Raw genomic sequence first — 21,326 nt, 5'->3', positions numbered from 1 at the left:
CTTTTATAATCGCAACGAAATGCACCCCTCCGTGCTCGACGCAAAAATACCGGTTTTTTTCTCCTGTTCTCTCTCTCTCTCTCCCCCCCCTCTCTCTCTCTCTCTCTCGTTTACCCCACTCTCCGCGTTGAATTTCTCTACCCCCTTAGCCTCGTCACCCCTTGGTTCCGCAGCGACGTGCCGCCGCGTTACATTAAAATGATTTATTCTCTTTATTAAATTCGCATTCGAGGCTACGAGAGCGGATTCTCGGCTCGCGTGAATCGAATCTCGAGACCGGATGCGGCAAACGATATGTGTCTCCTCCGGTGGCGGCGACCTGCCCGAAGCGTACAGGACAGGCTTCCCTTTTCTCCAGAGGGGTAGCCAAAGGTCACGGAAGGGCATAAATTTTCGGCCTTTTTAGCCGAAGATACCGTATCTCGTCAGCGATCGTGACCGTATTCCCTATCTCTCTCTCTCTCTCTCTCGTTTCATCGTCGAGTAGACCCCCTATTTACGTTTATCTCTAGTTATAGATGGTTGCGGGATAATTCGTCGAAACGGATCGTATTTGACGCGTACATCGTCTGACAACCCCGACGCACTTGACGAAAAGGTTAGGACAAATGTTAAAAGCAGGTTAACCTAGGTATACTAGTCATCTCCTAGCCTATTTGACTCTCTTTTTCACCGTTTTCACCCCCTCAGGATGGGTTGGGTTTAAGGAAAGTGTGAGTGGCGTGGGAAAAATAAAAGCATCGGGTCTAATTGGCTAGGAAGAATTGGACGGGACGATGATCCCGAAAGTTCGTTACCCGGCCGTAGGGGTAAGCAAATTCACCCCCTGTTCCGGCGGACACGACGACCAAGACGGACGAAACCGAGCCGAGCGGTGGCGCCGCCTGTCGTCAGGACGGACGCTCGAATGGCGGCCCGATTATTACATGACATTCCTCGAATACCATCCAGACCTCCCTCGTCTCCTCTGGCAAGCACAGGCTCCTTCCTCCTGCGTCCCACCCCCTCTCGATTTCTTTCTCTGTCTTTTACATCCCCATACGCGACTACACCGTCAGCTTCCTCTCTCCTCTCTCTTTCTCTCTCTTCTCTATCGTTGTAGAGAACGCGGAGTAGAGCTCCTAAGAGGCAAAAGGCTTCGGGCTCCAAAATAGGCCCGCGATACGAATGATAAAAGCATCCCCTTCTGCCCGGCTCCCGTAGGCCGCTGTCTCCACCCACGCGCCCCCCTCGCCACCCCCGACCCCTCTCTCCGAGGCGTCTTCGCTTCCTTTGCATCCTGCCGTCGCGGAGGAAGCACGATCGAGAATCAGCCGCGCCCTGTCGACAGGCGAGCACGCCCGTAACGCGTTATTCCGGCTCGCGAGAAAAGGGTAGTAACGGTCACAAGGAAACATGGCCGCGGGATGACGTTTCCCAACTTTTCGTCCTATTTTTACCACAAAAACACCTTTCCCGACGATTTCCGAGCCATCTTTCGTCTAGAAGTAGGCTCTGTCATAGGAAGAACGCTTTTCGATGGCGTTTCGGGGTAGGAACGGAGTCGAGGCACGGATCGAATGGAAATTAAGGAAGCACTAAGGAGGAGAGCCGTTGGGAAATTCTTTAGGGGTCGTACGGCGGTGACGGGGACGGCGGTGGAAGAGGAAAACGGGTTAGCGCGAATAGACGGCACGGCAGCAGTGACGACGACGACGACGCCGGACGCGGTGGCGGTTGCGAGCTATACGATCGATTCGCGGCCGCCTTCTATTGTCGCTGCCTCTGTGTGTAAGGGTTTGCAGTAACCCCCGGAGAAGGACGCTGGCTGACACCCCGTTAGAGAAAGGGAAAAGACAGCGGACAGGGAGAGAGAGCGAGAAAGTGGCGGTAGTAGAGATAGTACGATTCCTCGTAAGCCACGAGCGAACCCATTCATAAAGACGGGGCCGTGACTAACGAGTAAGGAGAAACGAGCGCGAGCCTGCTACTCTCTGTCTTCCCCCCTCCTCTTTACTTTCATCTTCGACCTTTCTCTCTCTTTTCCCCTATCGATTTCCTTTCTCCATCGGCTTCTTTTCCCCCCGGGTGTTATCGCGCCCGGTAACGAGTCGAATTTTTCCTCCCCTCCCTGCTCGCGTCCCCTCTCACCCCGGGCCCCTGCGATTTCACGCGGCCGGTTAATTAAAAACGCTTTCCGAGATCCGGCGACGAATTTGATAAACGAGCCGCGTTTGCAACGCGAATCGATCGCGGCGTTGGAAAAAAGAAGCGCGTCGCAAAAAGCCACCCTCTGTCCACCCCCCCCTTTCCGGTCGCTTCGGATTCATCGATCGGAATAGATTACGCGGGCGTCGCACGCGCGCTCGAATTCGATTTCCCCCGGAAACGATCGACGTCGTCGTCGCCATCGTCGACGTCGCGGCGCTCGCGCGCGATGGCGTTGCTTTTTGCGGGCCCCATCGCGTCACCGGGAGACCATCGTTGCGTTACGCCGTTGCTGATCAACGCAAGAAACCGTGAAAATCGCTGGCACGCAACCGGGGACAGGGGGGAGGGGGCGATGACAACGAGGAACGACCACCACCGGCCATTCCGGTCCTCTCGCGGCGCGATGCTTCCGCGTTCCATCACGTGGACCGACCTCCGGGAAGGACGTCGTCGATGACGACCGCCGATGGTGTTTCTTCTTCTTCGTCGCCTCTCCCGTTCTCGGAGAAGAACGGCCTCCGCCTGTTGGCATTGTTCCGCGAGCTATCGCGGCCGGAAGATGCTGCCTTAAAAGCGGCCTGCGTGTTCTCGCCGCTGGCTAACTCGCGGTACATAGATGGCGAGCCAGGCATCTTTTTCCGCCCCTCGAGTCACCGGCCATATCCAAGCTTCTTCTTCGTTCCGTTGTCAAAGGCCACTGCGCCTATTTAGGATGCTTTTTGTATTCAGCTTCATCGTGGGATAATCTGACGCGCAGAGATGGGTCTTACCTGGCTATCGAACTAGGGAATATCGAGATAACCCTGCGAGAGAGAGAGACTTTATTACGACACACCGGTGGGAAAGTTTTGATTGGGTTAGAAAACTCGTTCGCGGAGGGATCGATGGATAGCTCGGAAACGGAAAAGCTCGGTGTAAACGCACCCTCCCCACGAGTCCTCCGCGTCCTCCCCCGGCCTTGGCCCAAACGTTCGATGAAAACCGACACGGCCCTTCGCTCCGCTTTCGGCCATTGCACGGGGCAATGGAAAGAGAGAAACAGAGGGCGAGAGTGGAAAAAACAATCTAGCTAATTTTTCTACCGCGTACAAGGGCACTGGGACAACCACCGCGAGACTAAAGCGCCACCCCGCCATTCAGTCGCCCTTCAAAGGGATCAAAGGTACTCGCGTCCGAGCTTTATCTCGCTGAAATCGCCCAGCGGATTCGCGAGAGTGCCCGCGAATTCTTATTTCCGCTTCCCGATAACTGCTACCCCTTTTCGTAACTGCGCATCCCCCATAGGCGTCTCCCGTCATGTTCGTACATCTTGCTCGCGTTTTACCGTCCCGCCGGAGGAATATCTACTGTGCGTGCCTGGAAAGAAGTCATCTGAGAAACTCGTAGCACCGAATCCTCACCAGTCCAATCATTCTAACATTCATGGCAGAAGTAGAGTAAAACGCTTCCCTTATTGGTAGAACTGATCCTTCTTATTAGCCTGGTTATGGAACACCACGTGACAAAGTGAGACAGACGCAACAAATAGATGCAAGAGCGTAGACTCGTCCCAAAAGCGTATTAACTTTAGATTCTTCCGATGAACACACGATTATTTGCAATTACCAATTACTAATTACCATCTTGATCAACTTTCCATTGCATTATGCAGCAAACGTGCTCTACTATGCACATATCTTTTATATTTATCTTGTATCGTATGATTCTTTTAAACGGTCATCTAGTACCATGCAATTACGTAATTAATTTATCGTAAAAGATACATCTTAAATTTTAAATCAGTTTTCATAAATGATGTTAATTCTTATTCCTTTTGTACTCCTTTACCTTATAAATCTTCTGCGCTATTGTCGTCTGATTCTTTATCCGACTCACTGCTTTGTATTTCCAATTGTAAATCTTCAATTGTGTCTTCTGTTATTCCATCTTTCGTCCAATATTCGTGTTCCAGTGTTGCTACGTGTTTACAAAATCCTTTCCAATCAGTTGACGTCGTTTCGTTTAATGCCTGGCGTAGTAGTGCTTCCAGTTCGTTGTAAGTTAATTCCGAGGTAACATTTCTTTCACGGATATCTTACGCCTATGTAATCACGTCGTATCACGTTATCGAACTTGGTGCTAGTAATTTTGAGACTGTCATAGAAGAGTGGATATTACTAGCGGAATACCTCTCTTGCACCGCAACCGAACGAGATGACTTCTTTTCAGCCACGCATAGTAGTTACCCAAAAGCGTATTAACCTCAGATTTTACCGATGAACGCACGAGTATTTGCAATTACCAATTACTAATTAGCAGCAAACGTGCTGTACTATACGCATATTACTAGCGGAATACCTCTCTTGCACCGCAACCGAACGAGATGACTTCTTTTCAACCACGCATAGTAGTTACCCAAAAGCGTATTAACCTCAGATTTTACCGATGAACGCACGAGTATTTGCAATTACCAATTACTAATTAGCAGCAAACGTGCTGTACTATACACATATTACTAGCGGAATACCTCTCTTGCACCGCAACCGAACGAGATGACTTCTTTTCAGCCACGCATAGTAGTTACCTAAAAGCGTATTAACTTCAGATTCTTCCGATGAACACATGACTGTTTGCAATTACCAATTACTAATTAGCAGCAAACGTGCTGTACTGTACGCATATTACTAGTGGAGTAGCCCTGTTGCCGCGCAACCGAACGAGATGACTTCTTTTTAGCCACGCATAGTAGTTACCGAAAAGCGTATTAACTTCAGATTCTTCCGATGAACACACGAGTATTTGCAATTACCAATTACTAATTAGCAGCAAACATGCTGTACTATACAGATATTACTAGTGGAGTAGCCCTGTTGCCGCGCAACCGAACGAGATGGCTTCTTCTCAGCCACGCGCAGTAGCTACCGATACGTGATCGCGTAATTATTACGTGACTCTCGATGGCTGTCGGCGAGCTCGCGCTCACGTAGCCGTCTCGTACGTCCGATTTCGCTATCGAACGAGCGTGCCGTTGAAAGAAAATCGGTCGAAGGGACGAAGCGGGTGGAATCGCGACGATATCACGCGAGCGCAGGAAGAATGGCTCTCCTCGGGAGAGGTGTCCCATTAATCAAAATCCCAGGGAACGGTGAACGGGTGGCGTGAATGTAACGTGAAAGTACGCTCGCGGCGCGTAGAAGCGTGTACAGCTGGCGCGTTATCAGGTAGGCGCACGGGGCGGGGTGATAACCAAGATAACGAGCTAGGATGTCGTAACACCTTTCTCCTCGTCGCCCTCCGCCTCTCGTTTTTCTTCTCCTTCTTTCCCGAATACGAAAATAGGCACCCGGTGTGCACGGGCCGCGACGAGAGCCGCACGAGCCGCGTCTTTTGTCTTCTTTTTCTTCTTTCCAAGCCGGTCGGCCGATTAGGCAGCGCGTGTAAATGTGGAAACTAGCTTCTCAATGGACGAGCCTCGCATTCCGAGCCTCTTTTTTTCAGCCACGTGTCGTTTAGTGTGTCGCGCGTATATGCATTCCACATGTGGGTGCGTGAAGTGTAAATAAAATTCCAGACCACGCCGACGCGGCGAAAATTCGACGCCATCGTAGATCCTAACCCTTTCCTTCGAACGAGAATTTGGTAACATTTCTTCCTATGCTTCGCGAGGAAATACGCGTTCCTTTAGCTACGAATGTACTTATCACGCTTCGACCGTGAGCAAAATTGGCACGAATTCTAAAATTTTTGATCAAAAATTCCAAGTTTTCCAAGTTACCTACAACTCTTCGTGACTCGATCGTGATAAGTTTACCTTTGATAATTTTTCATGATTAAATCACAGCGAGAGGGTTGACAGTTTGACTGCCACAGTGGTTATTGGTGACCGGAGCAATTGATCAACTTGTAAAACTACGATTGTAAAAATTGAATGAAAATTGACATTTGTATTGGAACATCGATCAGGAAAATATTAGAATAAATCTTGCATCTAGGGGTGCACTCCTGTGGCATCGTGAGCGAAACACGTGACTTCGGTTTGGCAGTGAAAGGGTTGAAGATCGTATGTTTGGAGACGATCCTCATCAATTTCTTCTTTTAGGTGCCAATATTCTCATCACTTTTTGACGTATGCAAAATTGGCACGAATTCCAAAATTTTTGATCAAAAATTCCAAGTTTTCCAAGTTACCTACAACTCTTCTTGACTCGATCGTGATAAGTTTACCTTTGATAATTTTTCATGATTAAATCGCAGCGAGAGGATTGACAGTTTGACTGTCACAGTGGTTATTGGTGACCGGAGCAATTGATCAACTTGTAAAACTACGATTGTAAAAATTGAATGAAAATTGACATTTGTATTGGAACATCGATCAGGAAAATATTAGAATAAATCTTGCATCTAGGGGTGCACTCCTGTGGCATCGTGAGCGAAACACGTGACTTCGGTTTGGCAGTGAAAGGGTTGAAGATCGTATGTTTGGAGACGATCCTCATCAATTTCTTCTTTTAGGTGCCAATATTCTCATCACTTTTTGACGTATGCAAAATTGGCACGAATTCCAAAATTTTTGATCAAAAATTCCAAGTTTTCCAAGTTACCTACAACTCTTCTTGACTCGATCGTGATAACTTTACCTTTGATAATTTTTCATGATTAAATCACAGCGAGAGGATTGACAGTTTGACTGTCACAGTGGTTATTGGTGACCGGAGCAATTGATCAACTTGTAAAACTACGATTGTAAAAATTGAATGAAAATTGACAGTTAGTGCCTCATTGAACAATTAAAAACTTGTATTAGAACATGGATCAGAAAAATATTAGAAGAAATCTTGCATCTAACTGTGCACTCCTGAACGAAACGTGTAATTTCGGCACGGTTTCGTGACAGTTAATGGATTGACAGGAAGATGCTCGTAAATTTCTTCAATTTCTTCAGTTTCTTCAATTTCTTCCTTCGGAATCGATAGATCCTTCTCTAAAGTATTCCGAATTCGTGACTCACTTGGATTACAGCGTTTCGAAGACGTAACGCAACTGGATGCGAACATTGGTCCTTACGTGAGGTGCAATGACAGCGAATAGGGGCGGAACTGTATTGGCGGGGGTATTTGGCATACCCGGAACGGCGGGGACGTTAGGAACGGTGGTTTAAAGTCGCGAATAAAATATACACGCGTGTATATATATACCAGCGAAGGGTGTTTCGTCACCGGGAAGTAATTACGTCATTGTCGGCGTCGCGGCGGTCTCGTGTGCCCGCTCGGGGGGGTCGGAAAATCGATCGGCGCCGTACGAAGTCGAACGTCATTTCATGTATTTTTAAAGCTTTTTTCCCCCAACGATCGGAGTCGGCGGGTGGCAAGTGACGAAAGAGAGGCCCGGACGATGGGATCGAGGTCAAAGCTCGAAGCAGGCACGAGAAATTTCGTCCCTGGAATGTGCCGGTTCCCGCGCAATTGTTGCGACAATTTAACGCCGTTGTCTCCATCTCCTCCTTCGTTATCTCGCCAACAAGTTAATCTTTATAAATAGCCCGAGCCACGGTTATATTTAATCCTGACCCTCGTGGTTGCTGTTTCTGCGCCTCTCTCCGTCCCCTCTCTCGCTCTCCCCGTACGCGTGTCTCGCGAGTCTATGGCGTTTCTGGAAAATCGACGGCCAATCAACGGCCTTCCATATCCGTCCCTGCGATCCACGACTATCGTACAATCCCGACAGAACACGCTGGTCCAGAGGCAATCGCGATTAACGACTTTCGCGCGCGCATCGCTTATGCAAATCTCCGCGCGACCTTTCCGCCGATCCGTGACCCGGTTTTCCGAAATATCGCGAGACAGGGGTACGTCTTCGCGAATAATAGAAGAGGTCGGCGAGAATATCCGTGGATCCAGCCGAAAGTCGTTTTTATCGTTCCCCGCCCCGTCCCCCCGACGTCTTCTCTCCACCGACGTCATTCCTCGTGGTCCTTCGGTTAACCTAAATTCAGACACGACTGCTAATCGATCCGCTCTTACACGCTGCTCCCCCTCTTTCTCTCTCTCTCTCTCTCTCCTTTTTCGTCCCTTTTCCGCTGTACGATTCGGGTGCGATAGACGCGAGTTCCTCGAGCCAGAAAATTTCTCGCGATCGATCGCTCATGGTCTCGTTCCAATTTCGATTCGGGGGGCTGACGAGGACGCCGACGACCCCTCGGGCTTCCGGTCCCGCACGTCCACGCCAGATTTTCCCCTTTTCCTTTCTCTTTTTCGCCGATGATGAAGTCGATTTTCGGTCAGGCAGTTTCCCGAGGAACGTGCTAGAAAAGTCCGTGCGAATTAATCTTGGAGCTCGACCGACAATAAAACCGGACTGTCCTTACATTCCTGGCCAGTGTGTCGCCCGCTATTTTAAGCCCGGAGTTTAATAAACTTACGTCTCTTAATTAGACCTACTCCTCCTCTATCGTCTCCTCTGTCCTCTCTCTTTTCCTCTCTCTTTTCCTCTCTCCTTTCCTCTCTCATCTCCACCCCTCTCCGCTCGAGCGTTCAGGACGGTTGACCACGATCGGCCGCGAGCGTTCCGCGCGCGGGGCACGCGTTCCGCGGGAAAAAATCCACGGCCTATCGCGATCCCCGTGATACACGCCTGTGCGTACGTTTTCTCACGCGACGGCCGCCTCTGCGTGCATTTATCTCTATACCACGGAACACGAGCGCGCCGCACGATTTTTATATTTCAAAAGCGGCTAGATACACCGTGGAGACGCGCGAGATTAGATTAGGGATTTACCTTTCGACGGGAGAAAAAATTCCTTGGTCACGGTTTAACCGTCGCGATACGCGGCACGCGTCCTTCGGATTATTCCCTGCTTCCTGCCAATTTTCGCGTAGGCCAATTTTCTCCACCACGAATCCGAGGGCTTTTCCGATGAAAACTTTTCGTCGTTCGGTGAAGGCAGGTTTCTTCACGCGTTCGGCACCGTGTCAGTTGTATCTGGGTGACGGGTGTGCTTCCGTGGGGCCCCAAAGTACGGCTGGTGTGGCTCGGCTTGTTCGAGTTAAATAGGATTTTCTGTTGGATTTTGAAGAGGAATGAGCGCTGAGATATAAATATGGGGTAACGCGACATAAAAATATTGAAGATATTGTAATATACTTCTTATTAACCCCTTCCCGTGCCATTTAACTCGACTAAATTCGGGCCCAAACGGTCTATGTGAACGCACGGTAAGACCGAAATGTAAATTATATATAGTCAGTTTTACGCGATATTGCTGTCGTGGAAGTGAACTCTGATCCTTCTTCCTCTTATAAATATTATAAATATATTGTATTTTATAATAAATGACAGTTTCGAAACTATATTTAGAAAAATGTTCCCCTCACGTGTCTGACTCGTGATAATCACGTTCGACCCAACCTTCTGTTCACGTGTCTGGCACGTGATATTCGTGTTCGACCCAAAATCTGCATCACGCGTGCGACACGTGATATTCGTGTTCGACCCAAAATCTCCATCACGAGTCAGACTCGTCATTGTACGGGAAGGGGTTAATCCTTTCGCTGCGCTGAGTGCGTCGCGTAGAAGGAAGCTTCGTGCAAAAAGATGGGAGCATTACACGCGCACGGTCTTCAGCATTCGGGACCTAGTCGTTCGAGGAAAGAAAATGAAAAGAGAAAAGACAAACCGACCATCGCGATAACGCTTGCAATTCTTAGAGAAGACAGCTAAGCGAAACGATAGCGTTTGCGTTAATTCTCGTGATCCGTGACTACAGTCACCCGTGGTGCGTAGGTGGCGTCCCGTAGCCGGTCACTATGCTCAGCCTAAGCAGGGAAAGGGTTAAAATTAAAACAATTCCTCGTTTTTCCCCGCGACCGCAAGAGTCTACGTGTCGTGCTACGGCACTGCGCGGCGTACGCTGTGTTCCACGATACAATCAATGAATGACTGACTGCGTGCCGTGACGTGGTCGTGCTTGTGACCGTGATGACTTGTCCTTCCTTATCTTTCCCCTCTTGCTTCCCCCGATTTTTCGAAAAATAAAAAGGAAATTCGAAATGGCGAAATGAAAACCAGAAAGATCGACGTTCGGACATTTGGACATTCGGACATTTTGTTTTCCGGCCTGAATCCCGGCACGGTTCGCTCCGGGCCGCGAAGGGGGCCAATTTCCGCGGAGATGGCTGTCGGTTCTCGTGCCACGAATTCTTTGCGCGAAGCGTTTAACCGAGTCTGGTTTCACCGCGAGCGAGCGAGCGAGCGAGCGAGCGAGCGTTGGCGGAGAGGAGAAAGACGGAGAGGGTTGGAGAGAGAGAAAGCGGAATATACGTTCCCGACAAAGCGTGCCTTCCTACTCCCGGTAGTTTTCCCTGCTTCCCCACGCTTCTATATTCGTCCGTTTCTTCTCCCTTTCTCCTTTCATCCGGTGCACATTAGCGACGCGAAACGTACGTTCGCCACGGCAGACCGCACGCCACGATGCAATCAATGAATGACGGTGTGGCGCGGCGCGCGCACTGACCGTGATGACTTTTCTTATCTATCGGTCTCTCCCTCTCTTTCTCTCCCTCTTCCTGCTCCTTCTTTCGCGCCGTTCCTCTCTCTCTCCCTCCCGCAGCGACCTCGCTGCTCTACATCTGTTTCTCCTCTCTCCCTCCATCTCGCTCTCCTCCCTATCTCTATCTCCCTCTATCTCCCTTCCTCCCCTTTTTCAAATTCCTTCCCGGTCGCTCCCTCTACACGCCCATGCACGCGTCCCTCTTTCTCTCTCTCTCTCTCTCTCTCTCCCGCGCCCTTTTTTCCTCTCCCCTCTGCCCCCCGTCCCCCCGTCCCTTTTTTCCCTCCTAGTCTCACACGCTCTGCCTCCTCCGCGCGCTCCTTTCTTCCCGTCTCTCTTTTTCCTTTCTCGCCGGCCCCCTCTCTTTCTCTCTCTCTCTCTCTCTCTCTCTCTCTCCCCCGTCCCTCCATCCGGTTCGCATTACGCACGATGCGTACGCTGACGGGAGTACGAGAAGGAAGCGCCCTCCACCCTTATCGCGGCAGCGGTGCTCGCCCGAGGCGCGCTTAAAAGGTGTTCCCTAATGACGGCACCCGTGCTCCCCACCCCTCCCCCGTGTCCCGCGGAAAGAAAAGCGGGCGTCCGGCAGGCAGGGACGCGGCCGATCCGCGACGCGGATTCCGCCGCGGGATCGCGGGCTACGCGGCCGATTGATAGCGGCGGCTATCGAAGGCGTGGTCGTAAAGGTGCAAATATAGATCGAAAGCCGTGTGCGACTCGTTTGTATTTATAGAGCGCACCGCGCGCGTCCTCACCTTCTCCGACCTCCTCCTCCAGCTGCGATAAATTCGATCGATTTTTCCCATCTTCGAATTTCCATGAGGAAACAGGATCAGTGGTGGATCCCGTGACGGCAGCGTGCGGCATAGAGGCGACTGTACGCGGATGGAAATTGCGCGAGGAACTCTCTGGGAGGCTCGGTATATAGATACTTGGGGAGGAAAGCGTGGAGAAGCAACGAGGAGGACGACTAACCGTGCGGCGGAGTAGTATAGCGGTCGCGTGGCGTCGCGGTGGTGGACGGCTAGGTAGTCGTGGTCGTCGTCGTCTTCGTCGTCTTCGTCGTCGTGGACGGTCGGTGACTATCGATCGGTGGCGGGCGTCGGCGTCGGTGCCGCGCGGTGGCGCCCCCGTCGTTTAGGAGGACGGCGACGGCGCTCTGCCTCGGTTGTCCGCCCCTGGGGGGCGGCGAGGGGGCGGTGGGGGCACCGACACGCAGACCAATCATGCCTTTGGTGGAGCCGGCGAGAGTCCGGCGTGTACGTGAGTCCGCTACGCTAAATGCGGATTTATCAGTCGACGAGTCGCGTTCTTCCCGTAAAACTTTTCATCCCGTTGCACCGCGCCGGTTTTTCCACCACCGATCGCGATCCACGCCGGTGTGCAGTGCCGCCCCAGCGTTCCACGGGCCCGAGCATCCCCGAGTCAAGGCGTTCCCGCTGCGGCGCCCCTTTTTTCACCCCGTGGGGGGCGTTGGAGAACGCGAGAGCAGTTGGATCCTCGCGATCGGATCGGCGTCGCGAGTTCTACGCCACGACGGAGTTCCGCGATCTCGAGGACGGTCCGCGAGCCGGGGGATGGATAAGTGAAAGAGTGGTGCCATGCTGCTGCCGCAGGAACGTCGAAGGATCCGTCTGTGGATCCTCGGACGGAGGACTCTCCGCGTTCGATTCCGAGGACTACGTCGCGCGTAGTCGGCGTGGTGTGACGGACGCGACGCGTGGGAGGAGGAGGGTACGAGGACATGTCAGGTGGAAAATGGAAAGGAGGCTCGTGGCGGAAAATGGCATCGTAACGGCGGCCTTAAACGGGGGAAAAGGTGGCGAGGATATCTCGCCGGCCACGCATGGCCGTTTCGCCCCAAGGATGTCGTAAAATGCCGGCGTAAGGATCCATCTCGACGTGGCCAGTAACCGTTTTCCGATAAAACGCAGAGAATCGTCGAGGAAAAATCGTCGCTCGGTTCTTGTGATGATCGAATTGTGCCGGTTTCTCCGGGCAACTTAGACGTGTGCTCGACGCGTGTGTGCGCTCTTTTTGTTTTCTCCATCTAAGCTCGAACGCGACGATGTTTGTAGTGACAACGCCTGGAATGACACGTGGATACATGAAGAAATCGTCGGGTTGCTTTGCGCGACTGGAAGGTGAGCATTAACCACGCGGAGAGACAGTTTCCGTTTCGAAACGGCGAGCGTGCAACGCCAATGTCCTATATCGGACCACACCGTCCCCTCGGATTATATAACGCCGTGGCGAATCGAAAAGTGCGCGTCGAACGTGCATCTTACCTCGAATCGATCATCCTTCCTTCTGCCATCGAGGCTCTCCTTTCCCTTGGAAATTCCAACAAACCCGATTTACGCGTGAAACCCTCGATTGCGCAACCCTCGCCTCGCGATTTTTCCTCCGCGCCAGTCAGTGTAAACCTTCCGCGATTATAATCAACGGCCAGTCACTTGGAATTTTTCTCCAAAAATGGAAAATTGGAACACGTATCCGCGTACGTATACGCGTATATACATATATATATATATATATATATATACGTGTGTGCTCGAAAAGGGGAGCGAAAATCGGCGATAGAGAGGGAGGATTGCGGGGGGTGGTTGTAGGGTGTGGAGTAAAGGAGACGGGAAGGAGGAGGAAGAATAGAGAGCGACAAGCTGCCGCGAAACATGGACGAAAACAAATGTCCTCGTCGCGGCTAATGAAACGCCTGCGGGGGGCTGCGAGATGGTGCGGGGAAGGGGGAAAAAAGGTCGGGAGGGCGAAAGCGAGGAAAATCGATGTAAAACGTGGCGGAAAAGGGGTTAAACAATCGGTCACCGGCCGAACGAAATGGGTTATAGGTGGCCGATGTGCTCTGGTAGGTGTGGCGAGAGGGAAAAACCTGTCGATTCCTTTGCCTAGCCTGGAACCGGATAGTCCGCTAAGAAGACGCGCTCTCTCTCTGCCCCTGATTTATCGATCTGTCCCACGGCTTTGTCGCGCCGCTTTCCTTCCTCTGCTTTTTCCACGCGAGACAACGGTAATTAGCGAAAGAATTGATTCGAGGGTCGAAGCGTACCGGGGCCAGCTTCTGCACTTGGTCGCTTTGAAGCCTCGTCGAGGACGCGAGAGGGAGAGGAAGATGGCCCGTAATGGTTTGTTATTGATCTATCTCCGCGGACTTACGCTTTTCCTTCCTCTTCCTGCTCGTCGTTTTCCGTCGTTTAACCTCGCTCGAAATGATAATTCGCAGCATCCCTTTTGCCGACGTTGCTTCGGACTTGATAGGATTACCTTTCCTCGTCTTTTTCCCTGTTCTGTTCTCGTGTCCACGGTGTGGAACGACCTTTCGAAAGTTCGAATACGTGTTGGAACAGCGGAGGGGGTTGTTGGCTCTTCGGGACGAGGTACACGGGGATGGAGAAACGATTTAAGGTAAAAGGGAGGGGGACGTCGAGGAGCCGCTGTGAAATCTTTCGTGGTCACAGGGCTCGATGATGGGGTTGCTTTGCCAAAAATCGAAGCTACTCTCGGGGTACGTGGCCTGGAACCGCGAGAAAAACAGAGGATTCTTTACCGCTAAATTCGAACGTTTCATCCTTTCTCCCTTTTCCTCCGGCTTCTTTTTCTTCTCTTTGTTCTCCCCCGGCTTTTCTTCCCGTCCCTTTTCTCCCAGCGTGGTAAATACCAAGCGCACCGAGCAGACTCGCGCACCCTTTCGACCTTCTCGCTGTTTACCCCCGTTCCCCGGCCCAGGGTCCGATCCCAACGCTACAGAGGCTCATCGTTATATCCGCGAGGCCGTAATTATACCGCGACGTAAACGAGAACCTGACGGTTATTCTCGTAGGCCGTATATATTATCGTAGGTGGTCCAAATATGCGTCAGACGCCATTCGTAATCGCTTTCTTCCGCTTTCGCGTCCGCTACCGCGTTCGTTCGCTTACGTGGTTAACCCTACGACTGGGGATGGTCACCAGAGTCGTGGAAAAATCATTATCCCGGGTCGGGAGACGAGGAGAATCGTACAGGAATTTAAAAATTCGGCTCCTTCGATTTTCCATGACGACTCGAGTCATGGAAAACTCATTATTCCGGGTTGCGAGTCGAGGAAAATCGTCTAGGAATTTAAAAACGAGACTCCTCCGGTTTTCCACGGTGACTCGAGTCATGGAAAAATTGTCTCAGCTTGAGGGACGAGGAAACTCGTTCGGGAAGTTAAGAATTCGGCTCCTCCGGTTTTCCATGCTGACTCGAGTCATGGAAAAATGATCCCGGTTTGCGAGAGCAGGAAAATCGTGCAGCATTTTCAAAATTCCACTCCTCCGTTGTTCTACAGTAATTCGAGTCATGGAAAAATCATTATTTCGAGTCACGAGTCGAGAAAACTCACCTAGGAATTTAAAAATTCGGCTCCTTTGGTTTTCCATGGTGATTCGAGTCATGGAAAAATCATTTTCCTGGCTCGCCAGTCGAGAAAATCGTCCGGGAATTTAAAAATTCGACTTCTCCGATTTTCCACGATGACTCGAGTCATGGAAAATTCATTATCCCGGAGAAAACTCGTCCGGCAATTTGAAACTTCGTCTTCTCCGATATTCCAAAGTTGACAGCGATTTAAAGATCGCCCGAAATTTTGCAAACCAACAGTTTGCGAATCTTGCGTAACACGCAGAGTGGATCCAGATTCGTGGATCTCTAGCCTGCGATCGATAGTTCTCCCGTAGGACCGCGAGCTAATCCTGCGCGTTGTTTTGCCGCTACCACGTGACCATTAAACGGTCACGTTATTTTAACGAGCGCGGTGGAAATGAGCGTTATATAACCGCATCGATACGAGGCTGTTTCGTTATCGTATCTGTGACCGACTTACTTTAAATCCTAAGAGCGGTCGTATAAATATTCATGGAAAGGTGCGCCACGCGAATAGACCCGTGTGTCTTTCCACGGCTATTTCGCTGCTGCGTAGACGTCACCGCGAAATTCGATTATCCAATCGGGGGACATCCATCGGGTATCGTGGGCAGCTGACGTGCTTTTCGACGTCATCCGCTACCGATATCGTCATGAACCTGCTCCCTCGTCCAGTATCATAACCGATCGATCGGTCCCGATTAATTAGAAACCCAACAGAAGTACCGAACACAGTCGTGAGAAGATTGCTGACCAGACGGAGGCAAGAGCCTGCCTCCACTCTCTGTATTAAACGCAAATATCCTTCATTCGAGATGAATATACAGATAAACGATTAAAGAATACGAAGTTTAACTCTTTTCGAATTTCAATCGTGCTTTTTTCGATCACTCAGTGTCGACGAGAAGATGGCTGACAGGACAGTCTAGGTGTACAAGCACTCGTAACACAGTTTCCTGCCATGACGTGACTCGATAGACTCGAATGTTCGAGTTTTGACAGAGTTTAGCGAATTTTGTGTAATGAAACAGTGTGATGCTAACTTTTCGACCACGTCTCATCCTCTCATCCGAGTATATAGATGCTCCGACCGGTTTTCGAGAAAATTTCGAGGAAATATCGTAACATGCCAGCTGCCTCTATTTTCGATAATCCGGTCTTCCCGGACGGAGGCGCATCTCCGATACAGATGCGTCTGTTTATCGACGAGTATCAATAATTCGTATCGGTAACCTACTTAGGCCTGCTAGAAGCTCTCTGGCATGCATAGCGCCTCGCACGCGTTTCTCGTTAACGTCTTTAAGCTTAGGGCCGTTGCATCGCGGCGAAGCTCAGTTTGCACGGGGCATGAATTATAAATCATAAGCGGCAGAAGTTGGCCACTCGCTCACCTGCGCCAGCGAGGAGTCGTTATTCTAGATATCTCCGGCGTAAAGATTTACCGTTTCCTTCGCCGGGGATCGATCTGCTAAGTGGCAGTCTCAGGCCGGTGTCATGGCTTGTCAATGGCCCGTGAAAGTTAGGCGCACCGCGGAAAGGTGCACGTCAACGGGCGCGAGTCCGTGGAAAATTTCAAACGGCAGACGGGGAGGAGGGTGGAAAAACTTTCGCTTTCCTGATCGGTTCTACTCGGTGAACCTATCATTACGTCGGTTGTCGTGCCACCTGTTATTACGATGTATCGCGACACCCGTCGCATTTCACGCGCTGCTTATAACGCGAGGCGAACACTCGCCACGCTGCCTTCGCGATTGCACGCCTCCTCGAGGCGTCGTGCGCTGCAGAAATTGCTACTAATTACGTAAAATGTTGCGAGCTCTGAGCCCGGACTACCGTGCACCTTCGCGTGTCCCGCCCAACCGCGTTAATTTCCGATGCTTACCGATTAATCGCGTTCACGGAACCGGCGGAAATATCGGAGGAACGGGTGCGGGGATGGGACGGAAAACTGGGAAACGTCAGAAAGGTTAACCGTACCAAGATTCTCCTCGCTAGGTGATCCCACAACCATTCTATCGCTACTACGAGTAATTACAAGCTCGTACGAGGTATGACACGAGTAACGAGCGTGAAAGGACGTTTTAATCCTGCTCGTTTCTCCAATAAAAATGCAAGAAAAATCGGGGGAAAGCGTGGACCGGCATGCGGAATGTTATTTCAGACGGTCGTTCCGTCATATTAAGCTTGCAGAACAAGAGAGCGGTAATTACTTTTCGTGCGACTGTCACGTCCGTCGAGGCTCGCTCGCTTCCACTGCACCGCTCGTGCTTCGGTTATTAATACCGTCGGATGCTGTGCTCCGGTTAATCGACCGCACCGCGATCCCACGATTCCGCGATATTTTCAATTCGGCCCCGAATCGGCCTTATCCCGTTCCCCGTTGCCCCGAACCCCCTGGGCAATTAAATAGAACCCGCTGCGTGGGTCACCATCCACGCGCGACTGCCATCGAATGTCACCATTCCATTCTTCGGGATCGTCTTTGGAAATGGCGCGGAAAAATCGTGACTCATCGCGAGGGGGGCAGCGCGAGGACGCCGTAACGAGCGGTCAGGGGGCACCGCGCCGGGGCACGTCCCCGCGATCGAAGCTTCCTAGACACGCGCGTGGGTAATTTTCCCGGAATACTGGACGAGCGAGTCGGTGAACGAGACTCGGTTTCCCAGAGACGCGTTCGCGGCGATAAACGATACAGGTTTTCGGTGCTCGGAACGGAAGACGGGCCGTGATTGGAAGAACGACGTGGCCGTAATTGTATCGGGATCATTCCCACATGGCCGGTGTATACGGGGTACTGTGCACCGGGGTCGCGCGGTGTCTTTTTGGTCCGGTGGCTAGGCGAGGGGAGGGCAGAAGGAGAAGAAGGTTCATTATACCGACGTCGAAAAGATCAGGATTTATCCTTTCTGCCGGGACACACGGCGTGGCAAGGCGACACGCACACGGGGGTACGTTGGGCGCCGAAAATGTCGTTGATCTCTGCTCGCAGCGGTGGAACTGGTCGGCGACCGTTTGCCGTGTGTATCGGCGCGAGAGAGAGAAGGCTCTCTCGTCTCCTCTGCTCTCAGGGTTCTTCGACTTCGATCCAGGCGGCGGGAGCAGGCTCTCTCCCTCGGTGAAGGAAGGAAGGAAGGAAGGAAGGAGCCGACACACAGGCGAAAGGGGTGCACGCATGACCCTGAACCTAACCGGCGCGCCACCCGGTACAGGGGTGCGAAACTCCCGACAGCGGGAGAAAGAGAAGGAAAGAGAGATGGAACGAGCACGGAGGAACACGGGTGGAGAAGAGGACGGGAAAGGGGAGGACGCGCGTATATATGCCGAAGAGAGAGAGACAGAGAGACAGGGGAGAGAGAGAGAGAGAGAGAGAGCGGGATGTGGAGAGAAAGAGAGAAACAGTCAGAGTACAGTCCCCGGGATCAATACTCCCGCGTCTTGCGATCATTCATCTTGCCACGCCCCTCTGCTCTCTCCACACTCTCTCTCTTTCTCTCTCTCTCGCTCTCTTCTCTATCTTTCCCTGTCTCTCTCCTCCCGTTCCTTCCATTTCTCACCCCCTCCCGCTATCTGTCTCCTTCTCTCGTCCTTTGCTCCACCATCTTCATCCCCGTGCCAGCGGCACCCCTCGTAATCGCGCTCGTCGCCGTTTGCCGCCCAATCCCGATATCCATTACGAAGCAACGAATGGTCGAACCAAGCGAGACAGACGTACGCGTGGATAGAGAGAGAAATTTCGAAAGAGACCAGCGCGGGAGACCACCCGAAGTCGTCCCTCCGAGCAAACGAAGAACGAAGGAGGAAAAATGGCATGAACCGCGTGCACCCCTGTCTAGTGCCACGGCAGTGGACCCGCGAGGGGTCGAAGAGGGCACCGAGACGGCGAATCGAAGCTCGAAGATGGACGATCGAACGACTCGATGACACGGATGTCGAGATCGATAAATTAGCCGGAATCGCGGGAGAGCGAGCGAGCTGTGAGCGAAGCAGGGGTGAGAATGGGGTAGAAAAAGGAGATCGTTAGTAACTACGTAGTAGCGCGCGTATATACGTCGGCGTAAACGCGTAGTACGGCTGCACTTGACTCGTCGTTGCACGTGATTCAAATGAGTTTCTGGAGCCCAGCCCCTACCTCCCACACGGTGATGCCAGGAGGCCGATAGAGGGGGCTGTACTAGGCCGGACGGCGAGAAAGGGTGGTCTCGAGAGAAGAGCGAGGGAGAGGGAGGAACGGGGGTGGGCGCTTGTTTCGGATAGAAGGGCTCGTCGACGGAACGGTCGATCCGATCGAGCGTCGCGATAAAAGAGAGCCTAGAATCGGACAGACGGAAGTCTCGCGAGATCGATATGTTGCTCTCTCTCTCTCTCTCTCTCTCCCTTCCTTCGATCCCATCTCTCGGCCTTCTTTATGTACCCCATTACCCTCCTCCTTCGCTCCTTTTGCTTCCATCTTCTTGCATCCGTGGCTCGTGCGCCGCAGGAGTGGCCAGCCAGCGAGGCTCAATCTCTTCCTTCGACTCGTGCTCTCCTTCTCTCTCTTCCCTCTCTGTCTCTTCCTTCCACTCGTCCACCCTCTCTCTCTCTTTCTATATCGTCTCTCCTCGCTCCTCCGCCGTTCCCCTCCGATGCCTGCTAAGAATGCCGGGAAAAATATCTCGAGGGAGACCACGAGTCCCGCGAATCTCCTATAAATTATCGTTTTGCCGCCCGAGACGGAGGTAATTTTCATGCTGTCCCGGGGTAGCGTAAAAACCAGGACAAAATTCATTTTTGCTCGCTCGAAACGCAACGAAATTAGAACCGCCGTGGAATTAAGATAATTCTTCGCCAAGCCTCCAGCAGCTATTCGCTCCACGCGTAAAGGACTCGGGGTAGGAAAAAATATCATTCCGGCTACTGGTTCAACGAGTTGACACTTTCACTGCCACGTTGGTCAGCGTGTATGACCACGCTGGTCGTTGAACTACTCGTGAAACTACAATTGTAAGGGTTAAACGAAAATTGACAGTTGGGCAATTGTCAATCGTCGCCACGGAGGTCCCTCGTGACTGCCAATGCGATAAACCCTCCATTTTGTTACAATTTTTATTATTATTTTGCTGTTAGATGCTTCGAATAATAAAAATACCGAGCTAAACACGAAACCTCCGGTGTGACAGTCAAAGGGTTAGGTACAACACGTTAAAGATGCCTGGTCGTAAGAGAAGAAAGTCCGCATTTCCTCGGTTTCCCGTGAACCTAGGGAAAAGGAGACACATGTGTATGGGAAATTTATAGCGTTAATCGCGATGGAAAATGGAATGCCGTGGAAAGTAACCTGTCTGCTTTGTTTCACGCTGATTCCCAGTCTCTTCGCGACACCGTGCGCCGGTTGAACGCTAGAAAATTGCTAGTCGCTGTCAAAACGCGCGCGAAGGCTCGATCTGACGAGGGCAGGAGTAGAGCGCGGCGAGAAATGGCAGCTGAATCGGAGGAACGAGTGGTGGTAATCGTAATACGTTTCTGTTTGCTCAGCAATGGAGATCGATGACATAGACAACGATGGTATCCACTTGCACATGAATCCGAGCAATCCCGAGATATGCAATATTGGAGCAGGCCGCGGTGACGACGGAGAGGACGATCAGCTCGAGAAATTGCATGACTACCTACCGGCGGACATGAATTTCAAACGGTGAGTGTACCCCATTTGTATCATCCCTCTAACCGAGAAATCGCTACGTCGTGATGATCCGCTTGTAAGTCTGCTAACGCGATAAGACCCCGATCGATAGCCCTGCATGTATACGGAAAAGTTGAAGAGTGTGACCGTATGACAACAGCACCACGTATGACAGACACACGAACCTACGTACAGCGCTTGCTCGCCGTGTCGTTTGCATGAAAGAGTAACAGGGCGTCTGTTAACCCTCTGTGCAGCAGGTACGTACCTATCCACCACCGATTCCGCGTGATCCCGCTGTCAAACGCGGCGAAAATCGCGTTAATCGTATAAATTAACGCGCACAGACATGTCTCACCCCGGGTACTTGGTTGCGCGACGACCTGTCGCTCGCAGAGGGTTGACATTTCTCGTGTACCTTAACCGATGCTGCCTCCAACACTTCGAAATTTCACCCTCGACGAGATTCTTCTCGAACCTTCTCGAATTTCACCGCAAAGACACCCCGAGGTCCTGCCAAGCAGGCTGCCTCGTCAGAAAAGCAGCAGAAT

General features: G+C 51.7%; 1 protein-coding gene across 1 annotated transcript in view; it reads left to right on the top strand.

Annotated features, from left to right (window-relative positions):
• LOC108553478 (serine/threonine-protein phosphatase 4 regulatory subunit 1) overlaps window positions 1–21,326 on the top strand; it is a 145,947-nt gene that overhangs the window by 4,159 nt on the left and 120,462 nt on the right. Inside the window, exon 2 of the mRNA XM_017908380.1 lies at window positions 20,628–20,787. Coding sequence (XP_017763869.1) covers window positions 20,628–20,787 — 160 coding nt within the window. The remainder of the gene's footprint in view (window positions 1–20,627; window positions 20,788–21,326) is intronic.

The sequence above is a fragment of the Eufriesea mexicana genome, unplaced genomic scaffold (assembly GCF_001483705.2).
Source record: "Eufriesea mexicana isolate 0111107269 unplaced genomic scaffold, ASM148370v2 scaffold10591, whole genome shotgun sequence".
Taxonomy (NCBI): domain Eukaryota; kingdom Metazoa; phylum Arthropoda; class Insecta; order Hymenoptera; family Apidae; genus Eufriesea; species Eufriesea mexicana.
The sequence above is the reverse complement of the archived record's forward strand: the minus strand, read 5'-3'. Positions and strand labels throughout refer to the sequence as shown.